Source organism: Glycine max, chromosome 6 (assembly GCF_000004515.6).
Source record: "Glycine max cultivar Williams 82 chromosome 6, Glycine_max_v4.0, whole genome shotgun sequence".
Lineage (NCBI taxonomy): Eukaryota > Viridiplantae > Streptophyta > Magnoliopsida > Fabales > Fabaceae > Glycine > Glycine max.
Window position 1 is genome coordinate 45,245,082 of NC_038242.2, and position 15,717 is coordinate 45,260,798.

At 33.8% G+C, this 15,717-nt stretch overlaps 1 protein-coding gene across 1 annotated transcript; it reads left to right on the forward strand.

Moving 5' to 3' along the window:
• Positions 1-2,516: 2,516 nt before the first annotated feature.
• LOC100783190 (putative disease resistance protein At4g11170) lies at positions 2,517-6,984 on the forward strand. Its single transcript, XM_014776758.2, has 3 exons — positions 2,517-2,642; positions 2,783-3,876; positions 3,985-6,984. Exons 2-3 carry the CDS (start codon positions 3,133-3,135, stop codon positions 4,111-4,113), a joined length of 873 nt encoding a protein of 290 aa, XP_014632244.1. The 5' UTR covers positions 2,517-2,642; positions 2,783-3,132; the 3' UTR covers positions 4,114-6,984.
• Positions 6,985-15,717: the final 8,733 nt, after the last annotated feature.

The window sequence follows — 15,717 nt, forward strand, 5'->3', positions numbered from 1 at the left end:
GGATTTCGCATGGAAGTTTATATCATTTTCATTTAGTTCCTTTAACTTTTTTCATTTTCTCTTTTGACATATTATTTCTTTTCATGCATTTTCTTGCTTTTTATATTCAGACATTCATAGAGATACCCCCATTTTACCATGAACAATGGGCACCCAATTACCCAGACAAAGTTCGGTTCAAATACAATGGAGCAACCTACCCAATACGGGTCCAACAACACCGAGGCAGATATTTTTTTGCAGACGGACTCTCAGACGTCAGGGCAGATTTAAAAATCTATGAGTCTATTATCATCAACTTCTTTGCCTGCAATGATAACACCATCTTTGATCTACATTTTACACCTCCCCTGAATCAACAGACATGTGGTAGACCAATACTTCATTCCCGTGTACATGCTTAGAGAACTGAAATTACCTAATGTATACTGGGTGCTCCCCAACCACTGGTAATATACAATCACATTAACTTGCATTATTATGAGAATTTCAATAACATTATTAATCTCTATAAATGATCTGCAAGAAATCCCATCACATGCAAGGAAATATCTGAAACAATGTGAGAATCACTTGACAATTATAAGGAAGAATGCACCTCCTCTGCAATGGGACGTCGTTACACTTGACCGCGGCATTAAAGATAAAAGTATCGTCCGGCCATGGTACAAATTTCTCAGGGAAAATGATTTCCATCACGGAGACGAGGTATCATTCTATTACCGGCCACATGAAAGAATTTGGGAAATAGTCATCAGAAGAGAAAGGAAGTGGCTATAATTTTCGCTTTATATGTGATTATATTTTGTTTTATATGTAATTATGTTTTGTTTATTTTCTCTGAACAATATCCATTTCATCAACATTATAATTATATATCTATTTAATATTCAATTATACTCCTATGATTGCAATTTTATTAACCAAGTGACCCGTGCATACTAGTTTTATTATAAAGCTAACACGAACGCATTTTTGTTTTTGTTTTTGTTTTTGCATTGCCCTGTTTTTCCACTAAAGAGAATAAATTCATCCTAGTGTGTCTTACGGATTGGAGTCAGATGCTGCAATTAATAAGAGAAAATACTTGTACATACTTGAACAAGATATGGTTTAACTTTTTCCATACATTTTGTTTACAGCATTTCACGGTACTTAACAAACAACACCCGAAAAGAGTTTCAAACTCATGCATACTAACTTTGTTAAAAACCCACCATAATTACTCTTATAATATTTAAAAGTTATAAAATGTTCTGATTTTGTTCCAATAAAATTTTCAGTATGTTTTTTATTTTAAAATTAAAATGTCATTTTTTTTTGCTTAGAGCAAGATTTGAACATCCAAATCTGCTTGAATTATTTGCTTACATCAATTATATATACAACTAATATAAACAAAACATCATATTTTATATTAGTAATAAGCACAATTGATTATGATTATCAAATTCTCAATTAACTCGCTAATCTTTGAGTTTACGAGTTCACTTACACTGTGAGTTGACTCGTGAGTAATCTCTTTTTTTAATTGACTCTGGATAGATTCTATAAACTTTAAGTAAAATCTGTAGACTCTCGAATTTACCATTGAGTCAACGAGTCAGCAAGTTAAAAAAAAACTAAAATATAGGTCATATTGGGTTTTTTTTATCTGTTTAATATTCAACATATTTCATTTAGTGTTATTCTCAAATAAAAAAAAACACATTTAATAACATCAAACTCTTAATGAGAATGATCTACCACTACTATAACATCTGCAAGTTATTATCTAATAGTGATGCATTGACTTGTTTATTTAAGTATTGCGAAATTTATGATTTACTATTTTATTTTATTATATTGTTAAAATATTTAATTGATATGTTATTTATAAATAGTTTGTTATTTTTTTATATTTAAAGTAGACTCTTTTGAGCCTACAAGTCTAGTTCACTAGTCGAGTTTATGAATTTCTCACGAGTCCGTATAAACTCTCGAGTTTGATAACCTTACAACTGGTATAAAAAATGTTATATTTACATCAATTAAAAAGTCATTATCGTAAGTTTAAATGTCTAAGCCAAAAAACAATATATTACAACTTTGTGAGAATAAAAACATACTATAAATTTTGTATATTTTTATATTTATGAAAGAAAAAAATATTTTAGCTTAAAAATTATTCATGCATTAGGGAAATAGTGCACACCGCATCTAAGAGTTTCCATACCATACAATGCAAGAGCTGAGAGAAAGTAACGTTAAACGTGTTTTGGTGAGATGAAGTGAACGGATTATTATATAACATCTTAATTTCTTGCTTTTGTGATATATAAATGGAATTGCTATAAAGTAGTACTACGATTATTTTAGACATGTCAAATGAAATTGTGAAGACTTTGTACCTCGGTGATACAGTGAATGACTTTGACCGCTGACTAAAAGAAAGCCAGATATTCCCCCTTTTGCATAATAAGGCTGATCAAGTTGGTATTTTTTTGTATTTTTTTATTATGCAAGTTGGTTTGTTATGTCCGCGTAATCACTGTTTGGATGATATGTATTTAATAATTGGAAAAGTTCCATCCTAACATGGAGAAATGGAGGACGGCTCTGCACGAAGTAACATATTTGGCTGGGTTTCCTTTCAAAGATGGGTATCCCTCCTTACCTAGCTTTTGCTTTATAATTTTGTTAAAATTAAAAGAGAAAATAAATGTTTATTAACCTTGACAAGATATGGATACAAGAGTTTTAGTTTAACTTCACTACAACTATAATTTCTTGTTTGAAACAGAGCTGAATACGAATACATGTTTATTGGGAAGATTGTTAATAAAGTCTTCGATATGTCGCGGATCACCCGGTAGGATTAGACTCACAAGTGCCAACAATAAGGATGTTTGTGAAGGCTGAATCTAGTAATGCTATCTCCATGATAGGGATCCACGGAATGGGCGGGGTAGGAAAATCAACACTTGCTGGAGCAGTTTATAATTTGCATACGGATGATTTTGATGATTCGTGTTTCATACAAAACGTGAGAGAAGAATCAAACAGACGAGGGTTAAAACACATACAAAGCATCCTTCTTTCACAAATACTTAAAAGGACATCAACTTAGCAAGTGAGCAACAAGGAACTTTGATGATAAAAAATAAGCTCAGAGGAAAGAAGGTTCTCTTAGTTCTAGATGATGTTGATGAGCACAAGCAATTACAGGCAATTGTTGGAAATTCTGATTGGGAGTCTAAGTCTGGCACCAGAGTGGTTCTGATCATCACCACTCGGGACAAACAACTCCTAACATCTTATGGGGTCAAAATAACACATGAGGTGAAAGAATTGGATACGGATGATGCTATTCAATTGCTTAAATGGAAAGCTTTTAAAACATATGATGAAGTTGATCAAAGTTACAAGCAGGTCTTGAATGATGTAGTAACTTGGACTTCTGGCCTTCCATTGGCTTTGGAAGTGATAGGTTCGAACCTGTTTGGAAAAAGTATTAAAGTATGGGAATCAGCTATCAAACAATATCAAAGAATTCCCAATCAGGAAATCTTCAAGATACTTAAGGTAAGCTTTGATGCTTTGGAGGAAGAAGAAAAAAGTGTTTTTCTTGACATTACTTGTTGCGTGAAAGGCCATAAACGCACAGAGATTGAAGATATACTTCACAGTCTCTATGATAACTGCATGAAATACCATATTGAGGTGCTTGTTGACAAGTCTCTCATGCAGATTAGTGACAACGATAGAGTTACATTCCATGACCTGATTGAGAACATGGGTAAAGAGATTGACAGGCAGAAATCACCGAAAGAGATAGGCAAGCGGAGGAGATTATGGTTACTAGAAGATATAATTCAAGTCTTAGAAGACAACCCGGTGAGTGAGACTCATGAATGATTTAGCTTCTTATCTTGATTTATCATGGATATATCTTACAAACGTTTAACTTGTATTGTGGTTGATTTGTGTCTTTTGCATTAACAGGGAACCAGTGAAGTTAAAATCATTCGTCTGGATTTCCCCATATCTGACAAACAAGAAACATCAATAGAATGGAATGCCTTCAACGATATGGAAAACCTTAAAGCACTTATTATCAGAAACGATATTTAATTCCAAGGTCCCAATTATCCACTAGAAAGTTTGAGAATATTTGAATGGCACAGACATCCTTCCCATTGTTTACCATCTGATTTTGATACAACAAATCTTCCCAAACGCGAGTTGGAATAGTTCCATCCCGTCATTGGGGTGTGGTGGCATATCGAAGGCAAGTTTAAAGAATACATTTTCCTTGTAAATTAATAAATTCACAGCAGTATTATTCATTCAGTTCTTTAATTTTTCCATCTTTTTTTTTTGCAGAAGTTGATGAATCTAACTATCTAAGGGTTTTGGATACCTGATGCATCAGGTTTCTCAAATTTGAAGGAATTTTCATTTGAATATTGTGAGAATTTAACCTTAGTTCACGATTCAACATGGTTTTATGAATAAACTTTAAATATTGAGTGCTGGTTGTTGCCGCTAATGAACTTTTGGGAAGAATTTGTGCTGGGATTTCCATGGTTTAATATTTTCCTCTTGGTTTTGAGAATAATTCCTTTTTGGTTTGAATAGGTCTTCTAGGGGGTTGCTTTCTACAATTCTGGTGGCTTCAACTTCGAATAAAGGAAAACAATGCTTTAATTTTTCTGTAATAATCTTGATTTAGTTTGTGTTTTTTGTTGGCAGACAATATTCCTTTTTCTACAAATTAGGAATTTGATATTTCCATTTAGAAAAATATTGACACAAGAAGCTGGTGAGTTGCATGTGAACTTTTATTTTTCTTAATTTCTTCTGAGCATTGTAAAGCAAAAATGTAAGGTAAGTAACTGGAATTCTATGGCAGAAAGAATTAAAATCCCTAATTATTTTATCCATTTTGCATGAAGTCTTGTATTTGTATAAAAATAATGAATGAATGTTCGTGCATTTATTCAATCCATTGTCATAACATTTGGCAATACAAAAATCTCTAGTTAAAGAGAACAGACAAGTTTTGGCTGCAATGGAATAATTAGCAATAGTTTGTGTGGATATTTTGAACCTTACAGTAAATGGCTTAGGAAGGAGAGACAACAGACACTAGAGGAGTTTGCTGACTTTGCTCATCATTTGCTGTCTCACTATCTAATTCTTCAAAGTTATAATCATCATCAGATAATCCCTTCTTAACAGAATATCTTCTTTGTCAATGAGGTTGTGTTTATTGAATTTTAGCGAGTCAGATTCTGATTTTTCACTTGTGTACATGGCATCAGCCACTAGATTAGGTACCTTCTTTGGTTGTCTACCTATTTTCTGCTTGATCTCATGGTATTATTAAAAAACTAGGTATGGATCCCACATGATGCGTGGGTAAATAAGTAAATTATTTAAACTAGTGTTAATTGTTAACCGATTGACATGTACCAATTTTATGACAAGTAGTAAAGTAATCAGAAGTTAAGTCCAGTGATAGATTAATTCAAATCTAATTTAAAAGCAAGAGATAAGGAAATAAAATAATAGATAAAGAAAGATATGAGATAAGATAAAGATTTAAAAGAAAAATAAAATATTTAAAGATAAAAATAGAAGATAAAATATTTAAATTAAAAGATGATAAAAATAAAAGAAAATAGAAGATATAGAAATATAAAATAAAAAAAATAAAAGATAAGATGAAGATAGGATCAAATTGCAATTATGTTGGGGCTTAATATATCAAAACTACTTATAATATAATATAATTGATTTTCTCTATTTTATGAAATCCTTGTTTCCACCGGCATCCTATATTTGGTTTCCCGCATGAAGGGCCTAGTTTATTTATCTTTTTCTCTCAAATTTCTTTGCAGAGATAAAATAACAAACCGCATTAAGATAAGAGATGCAAAAATTCTTTAGCAAAATAAATGTCAATCTATGTATAGTAATGAATTTATTAAGATACCCTTCGCCAATCCTTTAGAAAATAATCATTTTTCAATACATTACCCTCTAAACATTATATGGGTGATCAGACCATACTAATAGAAAAGAATAATTGAAACAAAATTGCATTGAAGCTTCTAGCTCCCAACAAAAGGGGTTTAGTCTCTCATAACCATGAGAGGCTTTACACGTCATGGATGACTAACAACAAGAAAAAAGGAGAATGTCGAAAGCGAGAGGGTTTCTCCTAAGGGATAGACCCCGTGTGTGGGTTGTGAGACGGTGTGTATTTTCCTTCTGTTTTCTCTCTCCTCCTTATATAGGTAGCTTACTTACTTCGCACTTAGTGCAGGCATTCACGCTAAACGCGCCTTTGGGCTTTTTCGTGGGCCTTATGCGTGCTTAGCATGTAACGCGCTAAGCCTGGAGTGTAGGTTAAGCCTAGAGTGAGTGCTAAGCCTCCAACGTGCACTTAGCCAAAATTGACACTTGAAATAAAGATGTCAATTTTTCCTTCAAGATTTTTTTCTTCCAGATTTTACATCAAACTTTCTCATTTGTTTTAATTAATTCAATTTAGGGGTATGGCAGTATTTTATTTTATTTTATTTTTGAAAAAATAAAAATAAGTGTTTTTCTCTGCTAGTCATCTCTCATATACATGATTCCACAACATTTCTTTGTGTTGAACGAGTTTCGAGATCAAGAACCATGCCCGATAAGACCAGGGAAAATGCATAACCCTATGATGGATCTGTTAGAATAATATGACTCATGTGAACCTAAACTTGATTTAATAAAATAAAGGGACTTACTGGCAAATACGGGAAGTTAATAAACTTCTAATAAACTTATGCGAAGTTAATAAACTTCTAATAACTAACTTGATGGAACTTGGTTAATAAAAGACAAAGGGTTCCATCTCTGCCATAAGCGTTTTCCTCTAATTATCATCAAGAACACGAGAGGAAAATAAAAGAAGGAAAGAGATAGATTGGGACAAAGAAGATTGAAGGACTTATGTCTTTCATGGATCAAGGTAAGTTCTACTTATTTTCAAACTGTACGAGGGAATCATAGATTATAATATCCTTACAATATGTTATGGATTCATTGAACATAAATGTATGGAATCTATAACTAACATGTGGTATTAGAGTCATAAGTTATTGAATTTATGATTCTCCATGAATGATGTTTCTTCCACACACTGAATCAATCTGATTCCAATTCAAAAATTATTCAAACCATTTTGTTTTCCGTTGTGCATATTATAATTGTTTTCGAGTTTGAAATGCCCTGAATCCAATTTTTGAATGTCTTGAATTGAAATTCAATATCTCTTTCTTACGCTAATTTCAATTCAAAATTGGATCAAGTAATTTGGATTAAATGTATGATAGATATGCAATCACCAAAGTGGTCAAATCTTTATGTTTTGTTTAATTCCAAATTAGTGAAAATTTTATTTCAATTACTCATAGAATGGATGCTAAATTATACATTATTGGTTTATGGGTTAATTGAAGTTCATTATTATAAGACATTTATGGATCACCCAAAGGTTGATTAGTTGTTCTTATAATTTATGGATATGATTGTTGGTAGTATGTATGCATTATTAGTTTTATTTATATATCCAAAGATAATAGTATTTCTAATTAGTGCATATGCCTTACCAAATAATGTTAAAATTATTAGCATCAGTATGTTTTTTTTTTTTGTGTGTATTAGTGTATCACCCAAATGAGAACATTAGTATACATAGAATGTTTGTTTGTTGTTTGAATTTGTATTGTATTTATGACTCAAAGTATCAATGTTAAGCATGTGTTAATTGCAATATCCCTTCCTGTATCTTTGCATCCTCTTGGTATGTTTGTTCCGGTTTTTAATGGGTTAAATTTCTTTGATTGAAGCAAACAAGTCCAATTTAACTTAGGTGTGTTGGATCTTGATTTGGCTCTTCAAGTTGAAAAAACCTGATGCTAGCAGCAATGAAGAGAAAACCCATTATAAGGCCTGGGAAAAGTCAAACAAAATTTGTTTGATGCTTATGCTCATGAACATAGCTAATAACATTAAGTATGCTCTTCCCCAGACTGAAAGTGCAAAAGAATTTATGAAATCTATGGAAGAGTGCTCCCAAACTGCTAATAAGTATGTTGCTGAGACATTAATGAGTACTTTAACCATCATGAAGTTTGATGGTTGTCGTATTATACATGAACATGTCATTGAGATGACAAATATTGCAGCAAAACTTAAGAAATCAATATATGGACTTAAACAGGCTTTCCGACAATGGTATTGTTCGGATCCCTATACTACTTGTTATTTTGGATGCGAAATCTAACCGGTAAGTGTACCGAGTCGTGCAAGTAATAATAAAACGGTAAGAATCGAGTATCAAACTCGGGGAATTAGTTTCATTTGGTGAAATTTCATTCAATAAACAGGCATTTGTACAAAGAATCAATAATCATGAATCAAAGCAAGAGTGTATTCTATTCTAATGATTAATTACAACAAATATGAGCAAGTGGGTGTTAAAATAGATAATTAAAAGCGTTGGGTCCTCCTACTGAGTTACTTGATGCAATTAAGGGCTTTTCTTTATTTAAAGATGTTCATGCGTTCTATGCTGGGGACAACACTCCCAAACATCGATGTCTCGCATGCAAGGACTGATTCTAATTAATCCTCATTCTTGGATGTCTCGTCAAACTTAGCTTAACCGAACAACATTAGGCTCACAACATAATAAAACTAAATTACCGCACTCCGTGTCCAGACATATGATAACCTAGCTCATTCTATCCAGTTCTAAAGATGCAATACATTTTTCAATGTTAAAGATCCTAACTTTACATACAAATGGGTGATCAAGCCACAAGCATGCAGTAATTAAGCACAGATAGAAACATTGAACACATAAAAATAACTTCAAATAGATAGGATAAGAATTTACATCAAATACCCAGCAGAATTCCCCAACAAAGGGGTTTAGCCTTCCATCACAAGGCAACACCTTTCACAAGCAGGAAGAGGGTTTTCAGAGGAAATAACATATTACACAGTGGTGGGGATGTCTCCTCCACCTCTAGAAACCTAGAAATCACTCCTAAACCTAAGATTCTCCCAAAAGCTAAGGTTTTTGCATCCTTGCTTTGTTTTGCGCCTTTGTTCTCTGTTTTTTGCACTCTATCCGCCAAGCTCTCAGCTCTGATCTCATTTCAGGCTTAAAAAGGGCTTTCTAACCTCAAAGGCATGCTTAACGCCATTTTTGCGCTTAGCGCAAGTAAGTGAATTTTGGCTCAGCGAGCCAGGCACGCTAAGCGCCAGAAGAGACAGATGACTCGCTGGGCGAGCTGATGACGTTTTGAGCGCATGCTTGCATGGCAGATTCCCTTCAAGATTCCTCTTACTCACTAAGCAAGCTAATGTATCGCTTAGCGGATGATACTCGCTAAGCACATGGTCCAAGCTTAGCGAGACAACATTTGTTGCACCTTCTAATTATTCTCCTTTTTACCTGAAATTGAAGTGAGATTTACATTAATTCCTTGCGGAAAGTATCTACTGAGCAAAAATTATACTAAACAAGAAAATATTTACAGTCCTACAAAAAGAACCATAAATTGGGAAAAGTATATACATTTTGGAAAACTTTTCTATACAAAAGTTAGTCGTAGATGACGACTAACAAACTCTCCCAAATTTACAGTTTTGCTTGTCCTCAAGCAAAGAAAGAACAATTCACTTGTCCTCAAGTGATTAAATCATAGTGGTTATTCACAAAGGTGTTTGTTTCAAAGAATTCAATCACATGACATGAGTGGCATTCAATGTTTCAATCAACAGCTTCTCACAAGGCATGCAGCTCTTAAAAGATATGAACATGATTATTAAGCAACACAACTAAAATAAGCTAATAAGTAAGACAGATATCAAGGAAGGATCATCAACCAATGTCTCACGGTCACTGTTTCACTCAAGCACAACTGTTTTGGTTATTCATCAATCAACAACCAACACAAGTCTCAATCTTTGCAATTCATCTCTTGCCATACAGTCATAAACACACAAACTGAATCTGAAGGACTTTTCTAAGCTTGTAATGAGGTCGGGCTACAAACAAATTATGGTTTTTCTAAGATGAAAAAGCTTAAGTTATAGGAGAGCATTCATCCATAGATAAACTCTTTTCATTATTATTTCCAGCTTCAATTACTTGCCTTTCAGCACTTAGCTTTATTAGATAACAACACACACTCAGTTTTATTTTTGATACTTACAGTTTTTTTTAACAGCAGCTTTTTACTTTATTGTGTGTGTTGTCATCTTCTTACCATTAGAAGTTGTCACCCAATAAACTCCCCCAAATTTGAGACAAATTTGCTTTGAACCATAATGCTCTCCTACAACCTAAGACAAGGTAGGTAGAGATATAATTTCATAGGCTCAAGGTTCAAATCAAGCAATCAGATTTTTAGCTTAATCATGGGTGCAAAGGATATATCATTTCATTCACAAGGTAAGCTTTTTGGCTAAGTGGCAGTTTCAATCAATCATGGCCTTCATCCTCTTCACATTCATGCATTCATTCCATAATCAAATATTCATGCAAAAATCATTACTCAATACTAGTCGTTCCCTCACAATTAAAGATCACACACTCACCGGGTTATGGCTAATGAGCACCTTCACAATCAATCTGTCAAACTAACTAACATTTCTAGTCATGATCCCAATCCATGTTTTTTCTCTTCTAATCGTTGCATGCTCATTCAAAGCATATGATCTACGCATTACACTTCACTCAATTCATGCAATTGATAATTTCAAACCATTCAACAAACACAGAATTTTTAAAATCAAATAACCAAACCACTGCATAAATATGGAAATGTAAAATGTTCGACAAGCTTTAAAACAAGCTAAACATGCAAACTAAAAATGGAAATTAAAAACTGAAACAGAAATATAAACCCAAATTATAAAATGTGCTAAAAGCAGAATAATAATAAAAGTGTTCAAGAGATAGGAAAATAGAATAAAAGTCCTGTCATGGGTCCTGTGGTCCTGGAGAGGGGTCATCCTGGGCTGCTGCATAATCCATATATGTGGCCTCATCCTCCTCCTCAGACAGCTCCAGCACATGTGCAGCCACCGGTGATGCCTGCGGAGAAGACAACTCTAGCCCATGTGTAGTCACCGGTGATGCCTGTAGAGTCATCTTTGGAGTAGCCTCTATAGTGTTTTCCTGAGCAGCTAGATCGGTCTCCGGATCACCCTTTGGAATATCTGGTGTGGCCTCTGGATAAGCATCTGGATCAGCCTCCTGAGCAACTGCCTTTGGCTCCGGCTGAGGCTCATGGGCTGCGGAGGCCTCACCTCCCCGGCAATGGCACCAAAAACTTGTTCGGATCCCTGTACTACTTGTTATTTTGGATGCGAAATCTAACCGGTAAGTGTACCGAGTCGTGCAAGTAATAATAAAACGGTAAGAATCGAGTATCAAACTCAGGGAATTAGTTTCATTTGGTGAAATTTCATTCAATAAACAGGCATTTGTACAAAGAATCAATAATCATGAATCAAAGCAAGAGTGTATTCTATTCTAATGATTAATTACAACAAATATGAGCAAGTGGGTGTTAAAATAGATAATTAAAAGCGTTGGGTCCTCCTACTGAGTTACTTGATGCAATTAAGGGCTTTTCTCTATTTAAAGATGTTCATGCGTTCTATGCTGGGGACAACACTCCCAAACATCGATGTCTCGCATGCAAGGACTAATTCTAATTAATCCTCATTCTCGGATGTCTCGTCAAACTTAGCTTAACCGAACAACATTAGGCTCACAACATAATAAAACTAAATCACCGCACTCCGTGTCCAGACATACGATAACCTGGCCCGTTCTATCCATTTCTAAGGATGTAGTACATTTTCCAATGCTAAAGCTCCTAACTTTACATACAAATGGGTGATCAAGCCACAAGCATGCAGTGATTAAGAACAAATAGAAACATTGAACACATAAAAACAACTTCAAATAGATAGGGTAAGAATTTACATCAAATACACAGCAGAATTTCCCAACAAAGGGGTTTAGCCTTCCATCACAAGGCATCACCTTTCACAAGCAGAAAGAGGGTTTTCAGAGGTGGTGGGGATGTCTCCTCCACCTCTAGAAACCTAGAAATCACTCCTAAACCTAAGATCCTCCCAAAAGCTAAGGTTTTTGCTTCCTTGCTTTGTTTTGCGCCTTTGTTCTCTGTTCTTCGCACTCTATCCGCCAAGCTCTCCACTCTGATCTCATTTCAGGCTTAAAAAGGACTTTCTGACCTCGAAGGCGCTTAGCGCGAGTAAGTGAATTTTGGCTCAGTGAGCCAAGCGCTCTAAGCGCCAGAATAGACAGATGACTCGCTGGGTGAGCCGATGACGCGCTGAGCGCGTGCTTGCGTGGCAGATGATACTCGCTAAGCGCATGGTCTAGGCTTAGCGAGACAACAACTGCTGCACCTTCCCATTATTCTCCTTTTTATCTGAAATTGAAGTGAGATTTACATTAATTTCATGCGGAAAGTATCTATCGAGCAAAGATTAAACTAAACAAGAAAATATTTACAATCCTACAAAAAGAACCATAAATTGGGGAAAATATATACATTTTGGAAAACTTTTCTATACAAAAGTTAGTCGTAGATGGCGACTAACAGGTATCTTAATTTCAATGATACTATTACGTCCTTTGGATTTAAGGATAACACTGTTGATCGGTGTATATATCTGAAGGTCAGTGGGAGCAAATTTATATTTCTTATTTTGTATGTTGATGACACCTTGCTTGCTACTAATGATCTTGGTCTATTAAGTGAGACTAAGAAGTTTCTCTCTAAGAACTTTGAAATGAAAGATATAGGTGAGGCAGACTATGTGATAGGAATTGAAATATTCCATGATAGATCACAAGAATTGTTAGGCTTGTCTCAGAAATCATATATTAATAAAGTTTTAGAGAGATTCATAATGGATAAATGTTCAGCATCTCCCATTCCAACACAGAAAGGAGACAAATTTAGTCTTATGCAATGTCCAAAGAATGATATGGAACGAAAATAGATGGAAAATATTCCTTATGCATTTGCTGTTGGGAATCTGATATATGGTCAAACATGCACAAGGCCAGATATTATCTTTGTAGTTGGTATGCTTGGTAGATACCAAAGTAATCCAGGATTGGATCATTGGAAAGCTGCAAAGAAAGTCTTAAGGTACTTGCAAGGAAAAAAGGATATCATGCTTACTTATAGGAGATTCAGTCATCTTGAGGTGATTGGATATACAGATTCAAACATGGAGGCTGAATTTGTGGCATGCTTTAAGGCTACAGTTCATGCTAATTGGTTGCGGAATTTTATTTCAAGACTTGGAGTAGTTGATAGTATTTCCAAGCCGCTGAAAATTTGTTTTGATAATACCGTAGTTGTCTTCTTTTCTATAAAAAAAATGACAGATATTCTAAAGGTGCTAAGCATATGGAATTGAAATGCTTTGTCGTTAAAGAAGAACTTTAGAAACATAGAGTGTCAATAGAACATATTAGCACTAATCTAATGATTGCTGACCCTTTATACCGCCCAAAGTATTTACTGGCCATGTAGTAAATATAGACATTATGTCTGCTAGTGAATGTTGAATGTTATTATTATTAATAAAGTCTATTTGACACTTTGAGCTCATTATTGTGTAAGTTTATGAAATTTATGTTTTCTACTTTATGTGTATATGCATGCAAATTATGATGTAGAAAATATATTATGTTTTTGTTAATGAAAGAATGACTTTTGTTTGGACCCATTATGAACTTGTGATTTTACAGTCATATTAAAGAGAAGGATAATATAGTAGTCCAGGGAAGATAATATGTTGATTAAATGACATGTAACCTCCATGACTCATTATTTTTCATCTTTAATTATGATTAATGATGAAGCCAATTTTTTTAAAGTATTTTAATGTGCGTTATGATTTATGTAATTATTAAATCATGAAGTGTTATGGCATCACAAGAGTCAAGTGAGAGAATGTTAGAATAATGTGATTCATGTGAATTAAGGGCCTAAACTTTATTTAATAAAATAAAGGGACTTATTAGCAAATATGAGAAGTTAAAAACTTCTAATAAACTTATGGGAAGTTAATAAACTTCTTATAACTAACTTGATGGAAGTTGGTTAATAAAAGGAAAAAGATTTTATCTCTGCCATAAGCGTTTTCCTCTAATTATCATCAGGAACGTGAGAGAAAAGTAAAAGAAGAAAAGAGATAGATTGGGACAAAGAAGATTGAAAAACTTATGTATTTCATAGATCAAGGTTAGTTCTACTTATTTTCAAACTGTATGAGGGAATTATAGATTCTAATGTCCTTAGAATAAGTTATAGATTCATTGAACATAAGTGTATGGAATGTATAACTAATAGGACCGACCTTCTTTGAACAATTATTATACTCAATTAAAAAAAAAACTCATTTTTCTTATTGATCAATTAAATATTTGAGAAAACCATGTGGTAAAAAAATGCAAAGATATCAAAAGTTAAGCTAAGCATTATCTTAGTCTTGTATGTGAGGAAAAGGAACAAGAGAACATAAGTGAATTGAAGCAGACGAAAGGAACAAGATGTATCAACCAATTGAGTTCGATTTCCTGGGTAGACATTAAATTACTAAAACAAACCTAAAATGAATTAATTAGAACAAATAAGAAAATTTTCTGTATATTCACAATTTAAACTTGCACATGTAACTTCCACATAGTTCCATTCATTTTCAAAAAGCACCTCATACACATGTAGATTAGAAGATACGTATGATCCCATCCCATCAAGAACATGACACAATCAAGGGAACATTTATTGCCATTAATGAACATGGGATGAAAAAAAAAATCCAGATCCATTATCCATAGGTGCAATAAGAAGAAAAAGAACTTTGTCAGGGGAGTTAGTACCAAACCAAAAAGAACTTGAAGGTCCCTTTGCTTTGGTGATTGAACCACTATATATTACTCCTGGCAAATGATAGAGTGTTTCCAGCCTCATGCAGATCCTGTAATTAGTTATAAAGGAATTCATAAGCTTGTCAACGTTAAGTACACTACATATTATTAAATCAAATGCATTAAGAACACGACATAAACTGATTTAGGAACATGCTTATACATAATACATGAGGAAGTCAAGGATATGCAGTCTCTTGCCAATAAATGTTTTCAGTATGATTGACTCCCTCTAATTTCCAAAAGATGCTCGTAACAAGTCGCATCTTTAAAAATTGAAATTCTTTGATACATTCATGAATTCTGAAATTATTATCAATCAGTCTAAATCTTTCACATGAACAAACTGCATGAAACCTTTTGAAAAAATAATAAATGGTTGCATCCTTAGGCACAAAGCCGTTCTACCTTTGAAGATACTGTTGAACCCGCTTTTTCTTCACCTTCTTCCTCACTACTACAAAGCGTGCTTTTTACATCGGTCAAAAATGACATTCTACATCGGTGGTCAACCAATGTAGAATACGATGTCGTTTTTAGTGTTATCTTTCAACATCGTTCCAAAATTCACCGTTGTAGAAATACTACGTTTTCTACATCGGTCCTAAGCCCACCACCGTCTTTGAAAAGTATTTATTGAAGACGTTGATGGATTCAAAACGACTTAGAAAGTGTTTAATCTA